This window comes from Argiope bruennichi, chromosome 8, assembly GCF_947563725.1.
Source record: "Argiope bruennichi chromosome 8, qqArgBrue1.1, whole genome shotgun sequence".
Lineage (NCBI taxonomy): Eukaryota > Metazoa > Arthropoda > Arachnida > Araneae > Araneidae > Argiope > Argiope bruennichi.
This window is the reverse complement of record NC_079158.1, coordinates 82,434,904-82,451,504: the sequence shown is the minus strand read 5'-3', so window position 1 is coordinate 82,451,504 and position 16,601 is coordinate 82,434,904. Positions and strand designations below refer to the sequence as shown.

At 25.2% G+C, this 16,601-nt stretch overlaps 1 protein-coding gene across 2 annotated transcripts in view; it reads right to left on the bottom strand.

The window, feature by feature from the left end:
- Positions 1 to 9,327: 9,327 nt before the first annotated feature.
- The window catches only part of LOC129981707 (intraflagellar transport protein 122 homolog), a 31,703-nt gene continuing 24,429 nt past the window's right edge, over positions 9,328 to 16,601 (bottom strand). The window contains exons 19-26 of one of the 2 annotated variants that reach the window (XM_056092654.1): positions 15,309 to 15,553; positions 15,018 to 15,118; positions 14,460 to 14,625; positions 13,603 to 13,714; positions 11,915 to 12,031; positions 11,377 to 11,444; positions 11,109 to 11,273; positions 9,328 to 9,648 (exon numbers count right to left, since the gene is read on the bottom strand). In XM_056092654.1, the coding sequence (XP_055948629.1) occupies positions 9,550 to 9,648; positions 11,109 to 11,273; positions 11,377 to 11,444; positions 11,915 to 12,031; positions 13,603 to 13,714; positions 14,460 to 14,625; positions 15,018 to 15,118; positions 15,309 to 15,553 (1,073 nt within the window). In that variant the 3' untranslated portion in view covers positions 9,328 to 9,549. Of the gene's footprint in view, positions 9,649 to 11,108; positions 11,274 to 11,376; positions 11,445 to 11,914; positions 12,032 to 13,602; positions 13,715 to 14,459; positions 14,626 to 15,017; positions 15,119 to 15,308; positions 15,554 to 16,601 lie in introns of those variants that run through there. The other variant, XM_056092655.1, reaches the window with a different exon arrangement.

The following is a 16,601-nucleotide window of genomic DNA, read 5'->3' as shown; positions in this document are numbered from 1 at the left end:
GAGTTTAAATTGATTATGACAATCAATTAGGTGATGCATTGATTGATTATAATAAGGTGATACAAACAATTGATTTTGATAATCAATGGTTTGTGATAATCAATTTCCTGATGGCAGAGATTTTTCAACAAGTTTCAAATTTGGAAACAAAGATAGGACACAATGTTCAAATCTTATTCTATTGTTCAAAAGTTAAAGATGCAAAATAGTGACTTTGATATCCAGAAGTTCAGAATAAAAGTAGTATGCAGTATTTTTTTGAACCTGAATTAAAATCTAAATAATTTACATGATATATATAAACATTATGGCATATATATATATATATATATATATATATATATATATATTTGAAAAAGCCATCAAACAATCATTCACAGTCTAGAAGCTCAAGTCTGAAGAAATCGAACATACTTATGCTGCTTGAAAATGAAAATCTGATTGTTAACATTATTCTTTGTTGAACTTAAGCGATGAAAATGTAGAGAATAGGTGAACATGGCTCCACTAATATTAAAAATTACATTTCATTCAATTGGAAAAATCCCCCATACAGTCAGTTAATATGTTTTTACGCCAATGTAATAAATCGCTGCTGACTAAAAGAAAATATTCTCCCAATATCTGACCTAATTAGTAAGGATAAGAAGCTATTTTCTGTGACGCCTCTGTTATCATCGAAGCCCTGACGGTCATAGCTATCAGTAATAAAAAAGTGTTGAAAAACGTGTAGAAATTAATCAGATTGATTGTAGATTGTTAAACATTCTTTGTTGAACTTAAGCTATGAAAAAGTAGAGAATAGGTGAACATGGCTCCACTAATATTAAAAATTATATTTCGTTCAATTGGAAAAATCCCCCATACTGTCAGTGTAATTTGTTTTTCCGCCAGCGTAATAAATCTTTGCTGACTAAAAGCAGAATATTCTCCAATATCTGGCCTAATCAATAAGGTATGAGAAGCTATTTTCTGAGACGCCTCTGTTATCATCGAAGCAATGACAGTCATAGCTATCAGCAATAAAAAGGTGTTGAAAAACATGTAGAAAATTGAAATCCGCATAAATAATGTATGGAATGCAGTGTTTTCAAGAATAACATATAAAGCAAAACACATCATGGCAGAATTGTAAAGAACAAATACGAAAGTTAGGAGACCAATCTCTTTGTCAATCTTTGCGATGACAGATTTTATGTCAGAATATGTATGAATAAGTTCCTCATAGTTAAGGCTAGTATACTTTTTTAATGTACTTGAATGTATCTTCTTTGATCTTGAATACTTGTTTGTCGAAATGGATTCAGTAAATTGTTTCAAGATGCGAATAATGTCATTACAGATAACGATGTAATAAATTGCAAATCCGATTAATGGCATTCTGACGTAAAACATGTAGACAGCTCTGCAAGATATATAAACTAAATTGCTATAAATTAAATTATATCCGAAGAAATAAATGGATGCGTTATCAGATTTTTCTTTAACAAATATGCTGATAAAGTACAGAGAGATTTCTGTAAATACACTTATAAATATCATTACTTTCAACCATACCATACCCGATTTTTTTCTGTAAATTTCAAACTGCTTTAATAATTCCACAATTTTCTTCAATTTGTTGATTTTTATTGTGAGAATACATCGATGCAAAATCACTATCAGACTCAAAAATGCAAAAGCTAATGCCAAAGAATTATTTCTTGAACTCTGCATATTGGATGCAGTTGCTAAAGCCACCAAAAATGTTGATGTAATGGTAAATAATGTTGTGGCAATTTTGGACAGTCTTAAAGTATTTTTATCCTCAGATCGGAATCGGAGAGGAAAAATACCTCCTGAATGTAGTAGCATAAAAATGTAGTTGTAGATCATATTCAGTTTGTAGGATGCAATATATCACAAAACACTTCCACTGCTAATTTATTGTAGCTTTTTTAGTTTTAGTAAATCAATTTTTAAAATTATCTGGATCAAGAAATTTTGTTTCAAATACAAATCAAAGCATGTCTTCGTAAGAAGAGAGAATGGATCTTTGCAATATGATGACAAGTGAATTACATAAGGAGACTGAATCAAGTTTACAGAATTTTTAAACAATGATAGTTTAAAATCAGTGGTTATTGATTAGTTTTAATGAGATAGAATGCAGCTGTTAACATTCAGGAGCAATTTGCTAGCGTTTTTGTAGTCGGTATTGCTGTTTATAGTATATATTAATTCACAAATTAATTATTTATGCTATTTAAAAGTATAAAAACTATTGAAATTAGATAATTTTAATTGCAAAAGTTATATCTATGCAACTGAATTATTTTCATGAAAGGGATTTCTTTACATAAATAATAGGAATATTTGCTTTAATATAAGGTTTCAATTTTCTATTTATCATATAGAAAAGCCTAAATGCTTTTTCTTAAAAAAAATTAAATCTTTTGTATTTAAAATATTTTTGCTTTGAAAGGGTTGATTCTTTGTGATTTAAATTTATATATTACAACCACTCTAAAAAACGTTATTTGCAATGGAATTATCTGATGGTCTGTGAGTATTAAATACGATATTATGAATCGAATTTAGTGAGTGAATACATTTGTACTAAACAGCATGGTGACCCGTTGGTTTGTTTATTTGGAATATTGATTATATTTAATTTTGATTTAAATTTTGTGAATTCATATTTATGATTATTTTAATTTAGAAATAAATAATTGGCGTTTTGTTCTCGCATAATCCTTTTCACAATGTGCATACATTTTTATTTTAATTATTTATGCTAATTAAAAGCACAAACAACTTTATTAAAATAGATAATTTTTATTTCAAAACATTAATACATACTATAATTTACATTTAAAAAAAAGATACCTATTCATTAGTAAGAGAAAAGCCAAATTCTGTATAAATTGTCATGGCTTTTCATTGATTTATTAATATTTTTCAAAGATGGTTCATTAGTACATTTTAAATATTTAGCTTTCTAAAAGATTGATTTTTTGAAATTGTATAATAATGTATACAAAGTCATGTAATTCTACTTACCGTTTTGATATTTCACACTTTTGAAGGATTTGAAGGTTTTGAGCGAGGTAACACAACCAGCGAACGAATTGCAATTTTGAAATCATTTGGGAAGCGTTAGCAATATTTCCAATATTTTGTACATCATTGAAATCTTAAACGATATTTTAAATCAACTTTTACAAATTTTACTTCTTACACTTACCTTATTTACAAGCATTTTTATTTATTTGATATTCTTATTTCCATTTTAATCTTGATGCTATGTTTAACAAGTGAAAAATAATTATTAATTTGCTTTAATTATGAATTATATCTGCATATTCCGATAATACTCTAATATCATAAGATACTGTATTATATATTATAAAGAAACTGTAAAATGTCATTGCACATTTTGAGCCATTAGGGAGCTACATTATTCATTTGATTAGAGTTCTCAGTTCTTAATTGTGTATTCACACGTCACAGGCGCCCACTATAGTGTTCGGATGATGCATTCGATTTGACTGTATCAATTAAAGATTAATATTGAAACTCGGTAGTATTTTGATACTATCGTTATACTTTTACTCGTATCATTTCGATACTTTAATTTTTTATGTTTTCTTGAAGCAATACTTGATGCTTTTGTACTTGAAACAACTGATAAATGACCTTTTTTGCCATCAGGATGTTTAACTAACTACATTAAAAAAATAGCTTTAAGAATTCTTATATCTATCAAATTCCTTTTTGCTTCTTGTATTAAAAAAAACAAGTTTTACTTCCAAACTGCATATTCTATGTTGTGAATATAAATAGGATATTGAATGCTTCAAAACGGAATTAAAAAGCAGTCTTGCATGTAGTAACGAGTCATCAACAAAGAAACGAACAAAAAGACAGTTTGTAAAATTGTCTTTCAACTCGTACTATTAATGCTACTTCTAATAACAGTGTTGTTTTTCTTGTTTGTTTTTGCATTTCATGCCAGATTTCAAAAAATTCTGCTTTTTAACAATATTAAATTAATGAATACTAGGCTTTAAAGTTCAATTTATTTTCTTTATAATTAATTAATACTGAACCACTGATCTAAAAATGCACACCAAATTATATTTATTTTTCATATTTTTTAGAAAATTAAATCTTTATCTGAATAATTGAATTAAAACAAAAGAAAAAAACTTGTATTATAGTAATAAACAAGAAGTTACATGAATATTCAAGACAGATTATTTCTTAAAAATGAAAATATTTATGGCAATATAAAAAGAACTAACAGAAGATTATTGAAAAATTGTTACTTTTTTAATATCTTAATGATTAAGAATAGGCAGTCCAGCTTTTCAGTGCCAATATCCTTTTCCCAGTTTTACTCCCAACAGTATCATTTATGCCCCTGTTTATACTTCTTAATACTGTGGTAGCGGGGTGACTGGATGCGCACCAGCTGATTTATCGAAATTCTGAATTGTTGCAAGAAATAATTCTAACTTCTGTTCTAATGTAAAGTGAGACTCCACAGAACAATAATATGCTTTCACCATATAACTGCTGTTATAGGATATGATAAATTTATATTTTTATCTTGTATTTTCATAAAATTATCTACATGCAAATAAATAAATCGGTAAATTCATTAAATTATTGCAAGTGGCGTTGAAGCTTTACTTTTCTAATCTGTAGGTCGACCGTGATAGCCTGATAGTAAAGTCTCAGAGTTATGACCAGAGGAGTCCAGATTCAAACTCAAGTCATCCATATGATAAAGGATAGTGCACGCTAAATCCGTAGGAGCCATATGTTCCTTTATGTGGAGGGGGGGGGGATTCAGAAAGAGATAGAAAGAGAGATGGCGCTTTAAGTAGTGTCCTCGCCATCTGACTGCAGTTCAAAAGTACGATTTACATTTTAAAATAGCTCTTACATTGCTTGCTTATAGAGAACATTAATATAACTAAAACGAATTTATAAATGGGTCAATACTGTCAAAATGGCTCATTGATCTGAAATGTCCATAATAACCTAATGAAGATGTATGTGAAACAGCACAGATGACCCATCTGCTAATCTTTAGGAGCAGATTAAATACGATAGGTGCAATCTACCTTAGTTAGGATATCAGGATCGCAGGTCAATATTTGTGAATCTTTAGTTTATCTTTGCATCAGTATAAATCAACAGGAAAATTATATACCAAACCAAAATCATAGCATGCACAAATTCTCATTAATTTTCAAATACAGTCAAACATGTTTTTGTGTGATCCTTTCTCATTTCACTTTCTTTTTCGGCAATTGTTTTTTTTTTCTGTGGTATGTGAATGCCAACAGTGGTGGCATTATAACACGGTTGTAATGCCTATCATTGCTGTACATATGTATATTGATGTAATGTATATCAGTTACAATGTAATTGCAATAAAAGCAATATATATATATATATAATATATATATATATATATATATATATATATATATATATATATATATATATATATATATATATATATATATATATATATATATATATATTTGTTGAAGCAGAATGCAGGTTCGAAGACATACACGAGACGTTGTATTTTTAATTTCGTTTTATTCTCTTCCGAGTGGCAAGCATGATTATTAACAGTGCAGCACAAAAGCAGAAGTAAGAAAGAAGCGAAAAGGAGCAAAACCAATGATAACTAGTCTTATATTATAACAGTCTATATATATAACAGAGGATTTCTGGCCATGCGCCAATTCAATACACAGGGTGAACTTTGACACCTTTTCAAGGGCACCGAAGGTTCTCACTTTCTCTTGATACGTTGTACTGATGACGCATTATTTTTACAAAGGGATTAATTAAACCGAAAGTGGAACTGGATCACGAAATAAGAGAATATTTTAGAAGGAAGTTACGATGGGCTAAATTAAGATAAAATCTTGGAAATTAATTTGGATAAAATTAAGAGTTTAAAATATCATTACATACATAGATCTTTAAAATTAAAATAATTTTTTAAATCTTTAAAAATAAATTAATATTTTTGGCGATCTATTTTAAAAGTTAGTTTAAGTAAAAAATAATTAAATAAACACAATAAAAATAACTATTAAAATTCATTAAAATTCATCAAAAAAAATTCATTAAAATATTCCAAATGATAAAAAAAAAATGTCTATTAAAGTATACACTAAATTATGAAATTTTCTGTGCTCTAACTTCTTAAGGAACTGCTCTCTTAGAGAAAAGATATGGTGTAGTAAATAACACATATTAATTTCACTACATCATTAATTACATATTATAAAATATAGGAAATAATTCAATAAGCCATATAAAAATTCATGCTAATAAATTTATTCCAAATAAATTTTAACATTTTATCCAATTCAAATAAATTTCAAATTCAAAAAAATTTATTAAATCAGTGAAAATCACTTTTCTATAAATTGTGCTATTAATTCTTGCTATAATAACAATTACACAACAAGTAAATTAAGGTAAGATTAAAATCCTATTATTATAACCATCAAAAAAATTAACAAAAATTTCACTTTGTTTAATCTGCATAATTTCAAATTCTACAGCCTCTCAATAAGTGTATAAAAAAGTTTTCCTTCCATGCAAAATACAAACAGTATATTTGAATTATTTGAAATAATACAGAACACAAATATGTTAATAACTGCACACACAGAATTTAATTCTTTTTTAATTCCTTGTGACTAAACAGACTAGATATCTAATGCCACCTGCATATTTATCCAATTTTACATTGAGAATAAACAATTACACAAGAGATAAGGAAATATTTTGAACAGAATCTTTAAGATACCTGAAGGTATATTATAGAAAATATATTATCATTTAAAATAATGGAAAAGAAATTTGTTTAATTTTTATTGGAATATAAAACAATATTTCCAACTTAATTAGAATGCACAAAAACCACTGCATTTCATTCATATACTTTGTAAATGAGATACTTTGTAAAAAATATTTTAATTGATAACATGCAAACTCTTAAGATATTCACCATTTTTCGTTAAAAAATATATATAAATTATTTTTAAAAACTTTATAGTTTAAGTTGTCCACTTTTAACCCATCTATATAATAAAAAATAAAATATTTTTCAAAATACAGATATATTCACAAAGAACTTGATCTAAGTGCTCTTTTATAATTATACATGAAGTAGGCTGAAAGATTACACATTAATAAAACATGTGAAGAATGAGCAAAATGGAGACTCTTTATAATATATATTAAGTGTATGCGTTCTTAAAAAAAAGCAATGAAATGAACGATGTTAATGTTCCAAATGAGGCAAATATGCATAAATAAAATAATATTACACCTTTAACCAGAAATATACTACTGAACAACCACCTCTACACATACATTTAAAAAAAAATAATTACAGTAATTAAGCAGAAATTGTTACAAACCGTGTATAAAAAAGTCAATAGTTCAAATTTTCTATCATTTCTGAATAGAATTGCAAACCATAATATATTATAAAAGATAGAACTTTTTAGCAAAAGAAGTTATGCTATGTAAAACCTTCTGAATAACTATTAGATTGTGTATTTTGCTATATATTATAGAATTAAATTCGTGAAATGTATTTTTAAAGAAATACCAAATACCATAAACTTTTTGTCTACAAGAAAATCAGAGCCATGGCATAATCACTATTTTGTAACATTATGCAGCAATTTGTGTATGCTTTAAAGGTAAATAAATGCTTACAAATAAAGCATGAAACATCATTAAGTGGCAAAAAAGGTAGTATTGCAATCATTTTGATATGGTCATAGAAAACATTTTTCAACAATTTGGTACTTTTCAGAAAATACATTTCACAAAATGATTCCACATTAAAAATAAAATTTATAAAATCAAAAATCACAATTTATTAATTACAAAAATAAAAGATTAATTAACTTGCAAATCTATCTGAAAAAATTCAAGTATGTAAGAATTTTACAAATTTAACTGAACACATTAGTTCAATTGATTAGATACATACTTCCTTTCTACTACATATCCACTTTATTGTTTTTAATATAATTTAAAAATATATAAAGAATCTTTCCTAATCAATTTTTTAAATATTAAAACAATTGTTAAAAAACACAATTTTGCAAATATATTAAAATGAATACATTAAACATTAAAAACATTAACATTCAAAAAATATTTTAAAAAGTAGAAAATAATTCGTATGTTTATATAAGTTTAAACTGTGATTGAAAAGCAGAACGTATTTCATTACACAACACAATATAAAAACCTATTTTTAATCAAAATGTTATATAAAATTATATTTTTTTTAAAAAAAATTGTATTTCAAAGCATTTGACTAGACATCACATACATATTGATTTTAAAAAATATTTCTGAAATGACTGTACAAAACAAACTTGACTAGTAAATCACAAGATAATTAGGAAATTGCAATCATATGCGTGAACTTCTACATAATTCAAATTAAACTATTTGTCTAACAAATTTAACAGTTTATTTTTAAGGAAAAATGAAAAAAAAAAAAAAACACCTAACAACTGAAAAAAAAATGCACAAGAAATTTATAAATACACCAAAAAGAAAAATAAACAAAGTAATATGACAGAAATAGCATGAAATGGTGAATGAATGAAAATAAAACAGCATTCATGTTATATGAAAAAATGAGTGAGAATGTAAGTGTGTAGAAACAATGTGTATCACAATAGTTGCTCTTGGACGGTTTTAAACATAAGTATATGAAAAATATGCACATATATCATAAAAAATTTATATCTTACTTTTGAAAGTTAAAAATATATTGACAAATGTCTGATAATTTGATTCATAATGATAAATAATTATTACTCCATCAACAGAGAATTATATAAATAGCAAGTATTTAACAGCAAAAAGTAATTTAAAAATTTTTATTCTTCAATTATAAAGAATTTTTCACTTTGATTATATGATAGTTGACTACATAAAAGCCAATACATATACTAGTACAGTGCTTTTTGATAAGATGATACAGTAAAAGCTCACAAACCAATTTGTAATTAATACACACCCAACTTGTATTTGAAGAATAGTACAGGAATTAGCTATCAGAAGACCTCTATCAATGTGAGATAATTATAGTTTAGATTGACTCATGAAAAATATATATAATATAAACATTAATTTATATTTTACATAAATATCTGAATGTAATTGATTTCCTGTTGAAATGTATAAATTTGTTCTATAAAAGTCAAAATAATTTTCTTAGCAACAATTTTATAAGGATCTCTTTTAAATTTTTAAATGCCGTTTTTCTATTAAAAATGCTGAAATTCCTCATTTTATGTGCATAAATGTTTTTTTTTAATGTGCCCAAACATTTTAAGCCAGACATGACATATACAGGAGAGAAATTAAGAAAATATATAATAACATTTGATATGTTAACAAATAATATTTAACAATAACATTGTGAAATATGGATGGATGCAAAATCACAGCTGCTTCCAAAAATGTAGAATAAGTTTGAAGAGTTCATTATTCATCATTGCCTTCAAGTTCTTGAACTGTAACTCTACAGAAGGGACAACAATTTTTCTTTAAAATTTCAAGCTCGTAATCATCACTGTGAAAAAGCTGGGGGGGGAAATACAAAACACATTTCAGAAATATATTTGCAGAAAGTAATTTGTAAATAAAAATAATACACTGGACATTGAAATCTTAATATGCAATCATAAAATTCAAAAATTAATCATCTAGGGTTTTTCAATTTTTAAGTCATAGCAGTACATTTCTTAACAGGAACACGTGATTCTCACATGAAGAAAAGAATGTTTCGATAATAAATTTGTATTCTTTAAAAAAATTTTAAATAATAAATAATACATTCAAATTAAAACCTTAAATTTAAACTTGATTACTTTTTACACCAAGGAAAAAACACCATGTGTATACTTATAAAAAAAGTATATGGCAATTAAGCTAAAAAAATAATAAGTGTTCAGGGAACAGTCATATGACCTGAAAAAAAAGAAATACTGAAACTTTCTTGTCATCTCCCCTTTATCTCTAAGTCGAAGGGAAAAAAAACATCAAAAATTTAATAAAAACAGAGGCAGAAAAGATCAGCTTCCTGTTTGTAAAATATTATTTAAAAATTTACATTGATTACATAAAAATGATTTACATACATTTATGATTAAATGATTTGTCAGGAATATTGGTTGTATTTAATTTCAATTAAATCCTTAAGGTGAAAGTTATCTTTTTCTCCAACAAAGTATTTTTAAGTATGAAATTGTGATAAACAATAAAACTGTGTTATTTTAATGGCCTTTAATAGTACAATATTACTGCCTTATTTTTCAAGTATATTGCATAGATAATACACAGAATCCTTCTTCACTAGTTTTCCATTATAAAAAAATAATGCAATTAAACATTTGATGGTTTGAATTTCTTTGTAATAATGAAAAGCTTGTTGAAAATTTAAATAAAAATATTTTTTTTAAAAAATGTCAAAATTTAGTAATAAATTGCATGAAACTAAGTTTGTATCATGAAGAAGACAAATATTTAAATTTTAAAATTGTTTAAAAATTGCTTTACATAATAATATTTTTAGAAGTTACAGTGTTAAAATTTCAAAATCTCAATTTATAATTAGATAAAATTTCAAAAAAAACTTTGTGATATATATTTCCACCTTCCAACTTTGCAACATGCATATAGTAATTTATTTCATATCCTATAAAATCCAACATACAGATACAGTTTTTCCTTTTTTATCAGTACAGATATAGATACCCAAAACTGAAATAGAATTTTGACTCATCAATCTAATCATAATATCTTTATAAACAATTTGATAGAATATTTTGCAAATCTAATATTCCAAAGAAATATATTTTATAACACAAATGTGAAATGAAATCATTTTTCTTAATACACAAAAATTACAATTGTCTACAGTTAATTTTACATACATTCAATTTTTAAAAAAATGATGGAAAATAAATCAACAAAGTTAACATTTTTCATTTTAAGTACTCTACTGCTTATAATACAAAAATTTGAAATCAAATCAAACTCACTTTATTACACTTGATACATTTATGAATTTGAACACTTGGCAGAACATTTTTGAAATATTGAGTTCTCAGTGGATGGGGCCATTTACAAATGATTACTTCAGATAAGTTCATCATTTCTAGTTTCTTTCGATTCAAAATTAAAGGACCTGCTTCTCCTGTTGCAGCCTGGAACAACATAATTTTTTGAAACCATACACCAATATTGAACAAAAATGCAATTTACAAATTTAAATAAGACATGAAAATTATCAAATGCTATAAAGCTTACATCATAGGTAAAAATGTCAGTATCATCTTCAAATGGATCATTATCTTCTATTTTCAGATATTGAGTGTCTAGGAAGTATAAATAAATCGTCAGAAGATATATTTGTTTTAAAATATTTTTATACTGGAAATGGACATAAGAAATAATAAGGCTTTTAACATAGATATAGGCTTTAGCATTTATTGGAAACAAAACTAGTAATCTTATTTTAACAAAATTGCTCATGATGAATGACTTGTCAACTGTTATTTAATAGATATCTTCAGTTGAGTGATTCAAGTTCTTACAATAGAAAATTCAAATGCTTAACCATCCAGAAAGGGTTTTAATTAAAGGCATTTTTCCAAAACATTATAAGAATATTTGAAATGACGTTGAAGTATAATCTTAATTTTTGAACACAAATTTCATATTTAAAAAGAGCAGGATGAAAAATTGCATAGTGAAAATGAAATCATAACTCCAGTTTTGATTGTAAAAAGGGCATGAAATGCATTCTTCTTTAAGACAAAAACAAAAATTTTAAGTATATACTAACTACTATCCATCATCACGGTAGAGTTCGATTCTAGTTTAGGTTTCCTAGCAAGTAGTTTATAGGCTTCATCATCATCTATTCCATCTTCTAAGAAAAATTCAACCACAGGCAAGATTTCTAAATTAAGTAACAAAAAAATTAATAAAAGGAAACATCATGAAATAAAACTTTATTGTCATAAGAAAAACACTTAAATAAAATATAAAAATTGAATAAGAACATAAAATAAAAACACTGTAAAAGCTAACAAATCTGTAAATTTTAAACAGATAACTAAAAAGTAGAAATAATACAATAATACATAAGAAAGAGTGTTCTTTCCTTTAAAGCTTTCCTTAATACTTCTTTTAAAAACAAAACAAAAAAACTGTCACAGAAACAATAGCCATTATTAAAAAGAAAAAAGGTACGTTTAAATAAAAGTTGTGAAAAAATTAATTTTTTTTGTAATTAACAAAAACAGAGAACAAAAATTTTCAATATATATGATATATTTCACAAAAGAAGAAGATTAAATTTATTATGTACTAAGAAAGAATTCAAATTAACTGAAAAAGGTTTAACATACCATAGAAAAAATATTGAAAAAAAAAAGAAAGAAAAAATATGTCTTAAAATGCTTTTAAAAAATTATATAAAAAATATTTCAATTGATAATTGCATAAACATTTAAATTATAATATTGTAACAATAACAGTTATTTTTTAAACTAGACTAAAAACATAAATTACCTTTGCATTTAAATAAAACTTTAATGGAATAATTTTATACTTCTGTAGAAGTAGGAGTATTCATTTAATTTTACAATAAGGCAAAACCTTTTTTAAAAAACTATAATAGACTTTCAATTACAGCAATATACATTTAAAACCCAAATAAATAATTTTTTCCCTAGAAAAATCATAAATATTGTTTGCAGTAGCTAGGGCTTTGTTCATATAAATTTAAATAATAGTTCTTGGTTGGGGGGGGGGCACATTGAGCGTAAATCTGATGACCATTATAATGAAAATATTTTCTTAAAAAGGTATTATCTATTCATTCATTGATCTAATGCAAATTAATAACTATGTTGATTTAATCATAATTTTATTCATAGAAATGAGTATTATTATGAGACTTTCTGAAAGGTAATGTAATACCCAGTGGTTATTGATTTTGAATTGAACGGAAAAGAAAAAGTTCAAAAATTAATCCATAAAAAAATAGTTGTACAGTTTGATTTCATAAAAAATTAAAAAGTTCAGGGAAAATATAATAATTTGCTTATTGTCAAATAAGAGATGTAAGGGGAAAAAAATCCTGAAATTTAATCGTCTGACTAAAATTGAAAAATTTTCAGTTTCAAACATCAAATCTCATTCTGAGCATTTAATTATACTGAATATCAGTCAAATTATAGCTAAAATAAATTGTATAATCTATTTATACTAAAATACATACAACTATATCATAAAATAATTTGTTGTTAGCACTGTCTAATAAAAATTATTTATGACCCATTATTGCATTTTATAACTTATTAATATTAAAATGCATATAAATAGATCATAAAATAATTTGTCATTAATACTGTCAATAAAATAGTTTTTTCTGGGTCTTTAGATATCATAAAAAGTACCTTCATGATATTACACTAGTTTTGTGAATAAATGATTAATGATTATAAAATAAAAATATCTACTCACCAAATGATATAAATGAATAAACAAATGGCTGCTTGCAATTAAAACAAATATTCCCTTGCTTGTTGATTAGAGGATTACTTGTTGAACATCTATAGCACATTGGCAAGACTTCCTGGATTAAAATTTGTAAAAAGAAAAATAAATTAACATCAATATAAACATTTGAAAAATTATTAATCATTTCATCTGAGACTTATTGTATTTTCAAATTTTAAAAACTGTTTTATTCTGCTTCAGATTGTATTTATCTAGATAAAAGTTATATATTAAACTTTAGACTATATTATTCAATACAAACATTAAAATATTTTGTACATTATTAAACAACTGATAAATGATATGCTGAATTATATCAATGCATTAATAAAAACAGTAACATATGATCAGGTAAAAAACTTTTAGAAATATCACACACACACACTAAAAGAAAACAATCAGGATTCATAATTTTTATTTATAACATGCATTAAACTTCAGAAAAAAGTAAGAGTTTCCATTGTTTAATTCTTAATGCTTGTATTTAGTTTCCGTTAATTTAACATATATTTTGTTATATATGTATTATATGTGAAATGTTAAAATAAAATTTCAAAAATATATAATTTGAAAACAAATTCTAAAACAAAAAGATAAAAGCAAAACAGGCCAAATGATTTACTTTGCTTACATATTTCATTACGATGCCTGCTTACACATAAATTAGAAAATAATAATTAAAATACAGAAGTTTGTGAAATTTCCAAATAAAAGTACTTATAATGAAAATGAAAAGAAAGCAAGAAAGCTAGAATAAAATTTTAACATATGGAAAAAGTTTAGATTTTTTTTTTCACCCTTTTATTGAAAGAATAGCTTACTTCTGAGTCAGTAAAAGGCTTAGCATGAACATGCATAGTTGCAATTTCCACAGATTCCCGGAATCTTTCAGGTATCCTGTAAATATTAGCTTGTTGATATGCCATGCGAGCAAGTTTAAAAGCTTTCATGGCACTGCTTTGTTTGGCTGCAGCATAAAATATCCGACTAAAACCAGAGTTGAGGATAAAAATTCAATTACAAAATAATATTTTATGTAGTTTTAAGTTTAAATTAATAAACTAGAATCAACTAAGTTTCCATATAAAAATTGTGTTTTCTTATAATTATTGAAAAATACAAAAAATTATTCTAAGAGATAATCGATAAAATATAAGAATTAAATATAATTATTACTAATTAATTTTTTAATGCTGAAAAACTGACATTATAGTATTTACCAACATATTTAAACAATGTATTATGTTTGAAATCTGATTTTTTTTACATTTTAACAAATAAACTTATATTTCTATTTAAATTAAATTTTAAATAATTGATATTATTATAAATAATTGATATAATTATAAATGTTTAATCAAGTTTCCAATAAAGGATACAATTTTGATATACCAGGAAAATCGATCTTGACTAACTCCAGCCATAAATATCGAGACATGTTAAATAAAGTTTCGGTATGTTGAAGTGTAAAAGGTTCTTCCTAGGAAAACACATTAATTAAAGTACATTCATTGACTTATAACCTAATAAATTATATATATATTTGTCAATAAATTTCAACTATAAGTAAATAAATAATTTGATTTTATATAATAAAAATTAATAATTATCAAACTAACAAATGAAAAACTGGAGATAGAATTACTAAAAACTGAAAACAAAAAACTTACCAAGTAATTATAAATGAAACTGTAAACATAATATATTTCAGCTGCGAATTGTTGATCCCAAAATTTTTTAACTGCAGCTTGAATGTCCAAAGGATCATTTAAATCTCTAGAACTTCTCAACGTTTGCATTGATAAAATCCAATAATAGTAACCAGCTTCACGAAATCGTTTTTCATTTACGGCAATTCTTGTGAGCTTTTCTAAAACACCAACAGCTTCATCTTGTCTCCCAGCAGTGTAGAAAGCTATGCAAAAATAAAATTAGAAATTTTAAAGCTTATTTCACAAAAAAAAAGAAAAAAAAAAGGCAAAAATATTTTTTTCAAAAATTATTTCAAAAATCATGAAAAAAAAAGCATAAATAAAGTCAGGATACTTTTACATTTTCAAGAAAAAATTAATTTGAATATAAAGCTGATTAATCCTTGAAAATGATGGCCCCATTATATTCTTTAATTTTTATTCTACACAAAAAAAAAAAAAAAAAAAAAAATGCATGTGAACAATTTGGAAACTGGTCGTGAAAATTATAAATAAAAATAAAGCTTCGCTTTTGTTTTTGCTTTTTTACCCTAAAATAAAATCATTCTTATTCTTTCAATGGTTCTTTCAGTTAGATTTGTTTATACTTTCATTGCCTTCTCTCTCTCTTTCATACTTATCCTTTTAAATTTAAATAATGTAAATGATGATATTTTTCAGTTTAGAAATCTTCATTACTTCCAATCAAAAATCTAGTTATCATTTCTAATCAAATTCACAACTCAATCAAAATATACAAGAAAAGCAAATTGAATTCTTTGTCTGTCTATCTGTCCTTGCGTGCGTGCGTGCGTGCGTGCGTGCGTGCGTGCGTACGTGCGTGCGCGCGCTCGCGCGTTTGTGTGTGTTAGCTTAGTTCCTGTTTTCCAGAATAATATGAACATCTAAGAACTTGCCATATAACAGCAAAATTATAAGCGAATTTTATTTTGGGAAGTACAGATTAAACTCTAGTTGAACTTTTAATCAATGCAAGACTTCTTGACACAACCAAATTTTAAAAAATATATGATTTTTAAAGTTTGGTTGAGATTTTAATTTAATCTTTATTTATGAAGATTTTAAAAAAACATATTACAGAAGCTAAAAAAACAAAACATTTGTTATCGAACAACTTTCAGAAAAACTGTTTTCACTACCTTGAATTAAAAAACCCTTTAATTTAAGTAATTTTGAATAAAATGATTAAAAAAAAACCCTGCAAAACTTCATTAAAGCAATTCAAATACTGAAATACAAAGATGCCAGAGC